The sequence below is a fragment of the Poecilia mexicana genome, unplaced genomic scaffold, assembly GCF_051168715.1.
Source record: "Poecilia mexicana isolate PSO_F unplaced genomic scaffold, ASM5116871v1 scaffold_20, whole genome shotgun sequence".
NCBI classification, from domain to species: Eukaryota; Metazoa; Chordata; class Actinopteri; order Cyprinodontiformes; family Poeciliidae; genus Poecilia; species Poecilia mexicana.
In genome coordinates this window covers 15,972,587-15,981,419 of record NW_028263389.1, presented here as the reverse complement: position 1 = coordinate 15,981,419, position 8,833 = coordinate 15,972,587, and the positions used below count along the sequence as shown (strand labels likewise).

Genomic DNA, 8,833 nt, shown 5'->3' with positions numbered 1-8,833 from the left:
TAGCAGTAAATGGAACGTGGATCAACATATTTGCCAGATGGTTTTGATGATATTTAACAAAATGTAATGTTTATTTATTGTTTCGTAATTGATAACTGTGGTGTTTTTGTGATTTAAAGCACTTTCAACTGCCTTGCTGCTGAAATATGCTGTAGAAATAAACTGGACTTAACTTTTCAATACGACCAAATTTCTATATTTAAAAAGTGTTATTGCTTGAATACTATATATAATGCAGCTGAATGTTGTACTTTGATTAGCTCTAAGAAGCTAATAAATAAATATATAACTATGTGTATCCAAGTTTCATTTTTTGCATTTCATCACTGAAATAAACTTGTTCAAAATTTTCAAATTTATTGAGACGCATCTGAAATACCGCACAACAATAAACATAAACATCTAAACAGCTCAAAAACGGTTGTTTTGCAAAATGCTCAAAAACCGCTGCAGAACCACAGGATGTCCAAACCACGCGGCAGCATTTTCCTGAAAAGTCTCGCATTCCCAAGCCAGACTCGAAGCTGGCAGCGAACAGCAAGTTCATCCTCGCTGACTGACGAGACAGATAGCACATGAGGCGAAGCAGGGCATGAAGTTATTGTATAAAAACGATGCTGCAAAACGAGCGAAAAGATTCAACTGGCAGACGAGCAACGTTTTAAGGAGGATCAGATGCTTTAATCTATTCCAGCTTCCAGGATGGAAAAATGCCGTCAGATTACATAACAGCAGACCTCTGTGTCCTCTAAGTATGTATCACTGCGGCGGGGAATTCAGCTTTTCCGGAACGTTTCCTGGAAATCACGCAGATCTTATATTTCAAGCTGCAAGACTTTTATTATAAGCAGGACTTTAAGGATTGTTGTCGATGTCTTGGTGTTGTACTTTTATTTGCAATGTTCTAAATGTACAATAAGATAAACAGTTGGAGATTTATTAATATACAAACCACAACTTCCAAGAGTTTTTAGTTTCTAACAACACAAATAAGCCGCTCTGTTACTTTTTTCCATGTTTAATGTATGTTTGTTTTATTCTAGTTTGATCATTTCTTCTGACTCCAAAATCCATATTCAGACTGAATAAGCTCTTGCTCTTTTTGTGTCCATAGAGTCGTTGGATATTGAAGACAATCTGTTAAATCTCTCTTTGTTTTGCTAAATTACAATAAAGAGAAACTCTGCGGGACGGTTGACATGTTTAAGGCCATCTGGACGACACAAGAGTGAATCTGCTGTAGAATAAAAAGGTTTTAATCCATTTCCGATGCAACAGTTGTTTCCAAATCTGGTGCAGATGCAGCTTTGGAAATAGAGGTTTTGTCTGTTTATACTAATGTTTGGGATTCCTAAAAACACATTCAGGATGTTTACAATAGGGAATTAGCTCTTTGTTTTTCTTGGAACAAGATGATCTATGCAAATCAGTTTAAATACTTAGCATAAGAAAAGGTGCTACTGGATAACTTGTATCTAATCGAAATCTTATAAACCATGAGATCATCATAAATATTAATTAATTAAGCAATTTTAGCATCTCACAAAACAAACAAGCTAAGAAAAAAAAGACGATATCCTGCAAAGCTTTAAAAGAGAAATAATTCCTGATATTTCCTTCACTCTGTTTTCTAATATTAATATCTGAAAACAGTAGAAACAGCACAATTACACTGAAGGGAAAGGACTAGGGAGAAAACTGGTTCAAGCTACCAAAAGGTTAAAAAAAAAACAAAAACAAACAAAAAACAAGCCCTCTGCAGAGCTTGTTTGATCGCTCCAGGCTGATCTGGAGCGATGTGGATGAAGCGCTGATTGAAACAAGATTCAAAATCTAAAGTATCAGGTGTGCAGAGATAATACAAACCTAGAGGAATTAGTTAGAGTGGACGGACTTATAAAAAGTAGATGAACACAATCAAATTAGCATAAGAGACTGTCTGCTTTACAGTAAAAAACAGAAGGTTCTATCATGATGTGTGGAGGAATTAACACATCTGATAGGAATTCAAACTCGCCCTGCAGTACAGCAACAATTCAGCCACTCACTGTCTGATTCCAGTTTATTTCTCCTTAACCAACTTGTGATTTAGAAACCAGTAAAACTGACCAAGACTTTGGCCATATATATATATTTTTTATCTGCAGTTGAAAGAAGGTTACATTAAGTACTTTGAACTGCCTTGTTGCTGAAAATGTGACATATAAATAAAATTACCTTACCTAAGTGTTTGACAGAACTGGGCTAAACCTCAGTGCATGTATTTTTAGTGGCGCAGGACCTGGTTATATGCTGAAAATTTGGCCACAGAAATGTGGTTTGAAATGGCAGTTGTAACCAGGATAGAAAAATATATTACTTATTTTACATCCAAAATACAGCTTACTACTCTAGAGAGCGCTGCAAGGCACCAGATAAACATCTTGCATCATCCCAATGTCCACACTACTCTTTGTGAGCTTTAGCATCTCGGTAGCTGAAACGTACATCGGTTGTGGCAGCTGGGGGAGATAGAATAGCTTCTGTGTGATTTTTAACATTCATATGGCAACTTTTTACTTAGAACTGGTGTTTCATCGGACCCAATCTCAGTCGAGAAAATGCAGATGATTGTGGAACTTTCTTTAGTAGCTTGAAGTAGCCAATAAACTACAATTTATTTCAGAATAATTCTATCCCGTTTCAGCTTTCTTGCATTAACGCCTGCCATCAATTATAGAGAATCTAAAGAAATGTAAAGTTCAATTGTTCTAGTAGGATTTTCATGACATCTGTTCATTTATGTCAGTTTGCAGATGTTAGAAATGGTAGAAAGGATCTCACTGTACAAAGGCATCAGTCAGGAGAAGGATACACAAAATCTCCACGGCATTTTAAATACACAATGAACTCCTGCAATGCTAGTTGACACGCTATTGGTTGACGTTTGCAAAGCAGCCAGTACAGGAGTACTATTTTTTTTCCCTTGATGCTGATTGGTTGTACCAAAAAGAGTAGAGTTAAATTAGACCGTGGATTTTAGCTTCTGTCACAGTCCTAAGATTAGCACTTATTAATACAAATTAAGCTAATTTTGATTTGTTTGGACTATTAAATTAGGCTTTAATGAGCATTTTTAGACATAGTCTCAAGTATCTGTGAATGTTAGGTATTTGCAGGTGACTGTGCTCCCTAATCTCTGCGAATATTGGTGATCCACTGTAGAATGTAGGAAATGTATTAACTTATTCATCTACATTAATTATTTAATTAACTGGTTAATATCACATATTCTTCCCTGTAGATAATAGAAACCCCTCTACAGAGGTTTTGGTTTTGGAGCTCCACACAAAGACCACCATCTGGCCACCATGTTAAAACTTTCTGGAGACACCCCTGCTCTCATGTCTGAAGAGGCTACACGCCATCCTCTTTTACTGCTTTTTACAGCACATATTCACCAACAAATGGTTTAAAAAAATACACCTTCTAAGATCTGTGCTTGCAGCATGGAAGGTTTGTGCGACCTGTGAAGAAAACCTGAGGATTCAGGACCCATGTGCATTTACACAGAGCTCTCACTGATGCCTATTGTTATCTTTTGTTATGATCCTGAACTGTGCAGTACAGTAACAGCAGAAACAAAGCCATGGTTGAAAGCAGCACAAGCCTTTCTCTTTGTTAAATCCTGTCATCCCGAGCATAAAAACGGAATAAATCTGAAAACAGCATGTTTTAAAGAGCCTGAGCTCCAAACTCTGCAGCATTACCAGGAGTTGGTCAGACAATAGAGACGGAGCAAGCCGAGCACAGCAATCCTCCTGAGAACAATCGCTCCACGCAGGTAGAGATAGTCACATTCACGGTTTATAAAATCCTCCATGCGGTCTCTATGCTTCCAGAAACCGCTTCATGTGAAGTTTACAAGATGCAGACATGAAAGATAAACCAGCTTTACCTGCTCGTGCATCTTAGAGGAAGATTTAGTTTAAAAACCCGCTGCTGTGTCTCAGTTCCTGATGCTCCATCTTTCTGGTCATATTCCGTTTTTTATTATTATTATTAATGTCTGCACGATGGAGATGGTCGGAGGCGCGTCTCAACTCGAGCTCACTTCCATGTGCTCGCGACCAGGACCACGCGCTCACAGAGTGAGCAGGGATAGGGCGCGTGACGTCACGGGGAGACTGGAAAAATAGCTCGAGGGACAGGCTGACGTAGAGTCAGGTGTGACGTACAGGTGGAACCTACGTTTCTACGTGAAAATCAAGCATAAAGTTTTATTTTATTGATCAACTATAATAAATGCATTACTCTACTGATTTTAGAAGAGCTTAATAGAGCTCGAAAGATTTTTTAATCTAAATTTGCTACTTTTAATGGGAATATTATGTAAGTTCAAGCAGAATTTGATCGAAATGTCAAAAACTTATTTTCAATCTAATATTTTTACGCTATTTTAAAATATTTTTCAGAGTATTTTAACATTTATTTAAACTTGTAAAAGGGTTTTACACATGCTTAAAGTTACAGAATCTGAGCATATTTTCAAAAAGTGTGCACACCATTTTATGGATTATTTAAGAAAAATGTCACTATTTCTATACAATTTTGTGTATTTAATAAAAAGATACAGGTCACACTTTGGATTCCTTGCTCAAAGATGTTTTAGAAGTTATAAAATTTTACATTTTAACTGAAAAACAATTCAGATTAAAATACCATCACCTTTTATGAACCGTTCCCTTTAGATAAAGATCACATGCGTATCCTAAATAATGTCACCACACCCAAATATCTGTCCAGCTCAGATACAAAGGCTCATGTATGCAGATCTGCCTTCTTTTAATCCTTGTTTACACTTGGATGTTTAGTGCAACACAAAAGAGTCAAATTCAAGAAAACATTTTTTTTATAATTCAAAAGAGATCAAAGAACATATTGCAAAAGAAAAAACAAAAAGTGAGTCTCACCCAGACATTTGCAATTGAAAAATACATTTTCTTAAGAAATATTACCTATTTACAAAACATAAAAATTTATATTTTACTTTGAGCCGTCTGTGAACAGGACAGACCCATTTTAAACATTTTATTAATAAAAATAAACTTTTAAATATTTTATCCACCCATAACTTCAGCTGAGGCAGTTTAAACATTGAAATCAAAGATTCCAAACAATTCAACCCATCAAACATCTGCATGCAACTGTACATCAATTCTTGAACTTTCATAACATAAAAAAAGAAAAACAAGTCTTAAATGTTATCTTTTAAACACGAGAACCCTGTAGCTGTGCAAGTCTCTGCTTTAAAAGTTCACTTTTCCTCCTCAGCTGCTCCTTGAGTGACATGAGTCTCTGTTCGTCTGACTGCATGCTGTAGATGCACTCTGTCGCCTTCTTCAGGATCACCACCTTGGCCGCCTTCTCGTTGTTGGCCACCTCTGGGATCTCGTCTCGCAGGGCGAAGAAGCTCAGCTTGAGCTCGTTCCTCCTCTGGCGCTCCAGCACGTTGTGAGTCCTTCTCTTGTCGTAGTCCTCGGTGTCGGACGTTCGCGGGCTCGAACACTTGCGGTTGCTGCTGATCTGTTTGAGGACCCTGCTGGAGCTCCCTCCGCTCACTCCTCCTCCTCCTGCTGCGGTGATGCTGCTGCTCTCCAGCTTCAGCCTCTTGACAGCCGGCTGCTCGTGCCTCATGGATGGATGGGCGGCATAATTATGCTGGTGAGTGGAGACGTGGCATCTCTTCAGCACCAGTGGGCTTGCGTGCCGGCTCTCCACCGGGCTGGGGTCGCACCGTTTCACCGCGTGCCTCTTCTCTACGGTGACCACGTCGATTTCCTCATCTTCTTCCTCCTCCTCCTCCTCCTGATCTTCTTCATCCTCATCATCATATTCTTCTACACACAAAAATAAATAAATAAATCAATCACACCATGTAACTCTTTAAATTTAAATCAGCAGTCATGCTCTGGAGAGGGGTGTGTCTGCATGATGGATGCCCAGGGGCGCAGCTAAGTACTTTCTGAGGTGAATGCAGACACATTACAATCACCCTCTGGGGGGGAGAGGGGGTTCACTGCATAAACTAATCTTAAATACCGAAAATGCCATCATTTTTGGCGCCCCCTCTTGCGCAGCGCCCATTCAGCTTACCTGAGTCACTACAACTGCTGCTGCTCCCGCTGTTGGGCGGCGTGTCCAGCCCCAGATCCTTGCTCCGCACCGTCCCTGCAGTCTGCTTGGGCGTCTCCGCCACCGGGTAGGGAAAAACCACAGACGGATCAATGCACTCCGACGCGGACGTGTTGAGATCCTGCAGGTAGCTGCTGTTCAGCCTCCACGCAGCACCCGCAGCCGGGTCCACCGAAGCGGCTGCAGCAGCGGCGGCGGCGGCGTCTTTCCGCGCGGCTTGCAGCGAGGCCAGCCGCTCCGACACCACCTTCTTCAGCTTGGCCGCCGCCGAGAAGCCGCTCCACATGCAGTCCTGGATGATGATGGACTTGAGGAAGGTCTGCGAGTAGTCTGCGTCGCAGATGATGCTCTGGTTGACCACGTCGTCGCCGAGGAACTCGGTGACCATCTCCAGCTGGTCGGCGGTGGAAGGGAAGAGACTGGACAGGGACGGCCGGCGGCTCGGGGAGAGGGGAGGGGTCGGGAGGAGCTCGAATTTCTTCCAGATGTCTTCGCTCGGCGCCGGAGGCTGCGGCTGCTCCGGGTAGAAGTCCTCCTCCTCGTTGTCATAGTAGAAAAAGGGCTGCAGGGAGTCGTAGTCGTAATCGTAATTCTTATTCGCCAAAACTGAATTCAGCGGCATGATTCCTGTTATGGGGCTCTCCTTATTGCGAAGCTGGCGGAAAAAGAAGAAGAAGAGCAAAATACAGGTTAGGTTTGTAGCAGCAAACAGCTGTTTGGCTCCAATCCTACAAGAGTGTGTGCAACATCACATGGTCACTCCAAAACACTGACCCCTGTGTGTGCGAGTGCACGCGTTGCATGCATGCACAGGTGCTGCAGCAGCAGGTGCATGCAGAAACTAGAACCAGTTAGTAAAATAAGTACGGAGGGGGAACCCCCGCTTTCGCAATGACAACTCTGCAGATCCTCACTCATCCTTACCTTTCAGATTTTACACAGTGGGCGAAAGGAGGTGCTAAAAAACAACGTGCAGGAAAGTTATTCCACGACGGCTGTGACATTAAATCCTTCCACGGAGGGCGTCGTAAAGCTCAGCGTAGTGGGTACGTAATGAAGCATACGTACAGACGCGACTTGGACCGGACGACCCACAGCGCCTTAAAAGCAGCGTGATACTAGCAACTGCGCGTTCTGCAGCTGCTTATTTAAGCGGGCCGCATCACTCATCTGGGATCCTTCCGCCAGTTTTTCCCGCGAAACGGTGACCGGCGACGAAAATGCGCCACGACCCGGTTTTATTTGACGCTTTTAGCAAAACTAAAATAATTTACACTCGATAAGGCTTCACTTCTTCTCACAAGACACGATACAAACGGCAAACGTAGTTTATGGCTGCAATATTTTTCGCCCTTTTAGGATTAAGACGGTATCTAGTTCTTGTGGGAGTGGGAGGGGTCATAGTAGTGTTGACGAACCCACAAAAATACTAACAGACGGTAGTAATGACAGGTCGTTATGTCAGGACTGGGCACCATTATATTTTCTCTGCAGAATTTCAACACAGGTCCACAAGAGTCCATCGACTCATCTTCATCCTGGCTGTTGCTGGCCCATTCTTTGGGTTTACGCCAGATCAGGTGGTTGGTTGAAGGTGAAATTTGCAAAGAAAATGTATAATAATAATTGGTGGGCCTTTTTTGATAAGCCACAAATTAGAATATTTAAGAATAGGAATAGCGTAATTTTCACGAATTGTTGCACGAATACGATTTAGAAATCTGTCAATTTGTTCTTACAATTTTGAGATTACTTTACATAATTTTTTGGAGGTTTGGCACTTTTTATTTTTACTTTACTTGGCTTTCCAATAATTCAGACATAAATGTCTCATAATTACTACTTCTCTCTGTTACTGAGTCAAACAAGTCAGAAGTATGAACATTTTTTACGTATTAGTCTCACTCTGCACTCAAAATATATGCAAGCAAGGCAGAAAAGACTCCCAAACGTAGACGTCTACATAATCAACCCACAACTCATTTGACCAATTTTAACTCATTAATGTAGAGAAAGGCACAATTCACTCTTATTTTTCTATCAAAGTGACGCAAAACGCGTCATGTTTGCGCGGTTTAAACAGCAGTTTTGCAGGACCACAGGTGCTGCAGATCACCTTGGTGTGTGTGCAGCAGCAGCTGACAGCCTTGAACCAGCTGAAACAGGTGATTGCCACAACGCTGAATACCTGCAGTTTGTGGCTGCATGTCAAACATGCAGTCACAGACTTGAATAAAGTGTGGAATATTTACCGCCGTCCTTAGGAAAGAGGATCCTCTTTAACTTGGAGGGATTGGCACCAGTTAAAAACAGGAAGGAAGCAATTAAAGTAATCAGACCCACACCGCAGTTGGACGGAAGAGCGAGCACCGAGGAGGAGTTTTTACGGACTTAGACCGCCCTCTGCTGGTGCATAGGAAGAGCGCAGGATCACACCAAATGGGTGGGAAAACCAGCTCTAGCTGATGAACAAACCACAACTTTTATTGCATCTGCATGAAGGAGGAGTAGACTTAAATTATATTCGTGATTTAAGAGAATAACTTATGACTTTACAGAATTAAAGTATTTTAAAATGTGACTACTCAGCATCAGAACTAGGTAGAGCAACCAAAGAATAAAAGTAGCGCTATTTCAACATATTAGTAAAAAAAAAAAT

The 8,833-nt window shown here is 41.3% G+C and overlaps 1 protein-coding gene across 2 annotated transcripts; it reads right to left on the bottom strand.

Moving 5' to 3' along the window:
- Window positions 1-4,873: 4,873 nt before the first annotated feature.
- LOC106930758 (transcriptional regulator Myc-like) lies at window positions 4,874-8,558 on the bottom strand. Of its 2 annotated transcripts, none has more exons than XM_015008521.2 (3): window positions 8,427-8,558; window positions 6,136-6,829; window positions 4,874-5,879 (listed from the first exon to the last, which is right to left on the bottom strand). In XM_015008521.2, exons 2-3 carry the CDS (start codon window positions 6,794-6,796, stop codon window positions 5,251-5,253), a joined length of 1,290 nt encoding a protein of 429 aa, XP_014864007.2. In that variant the 5' UTR covers window positions 6,797-6,829; window positions 8,427-8,558; the 3' UTR covers window positions 4,874-5,250. The 2 variants fall into 2 exon arrangements, with proteins under 2 accessions (XP_014864007.2, XP_014864006.2); XM_015008520.2 differs by lacking the exon at window positions 8,427-8,558 and adding an exon at window positions 7,099-7,308.
- Window positions 8,559-8,833: the final 275 nt, after the last annotated feature.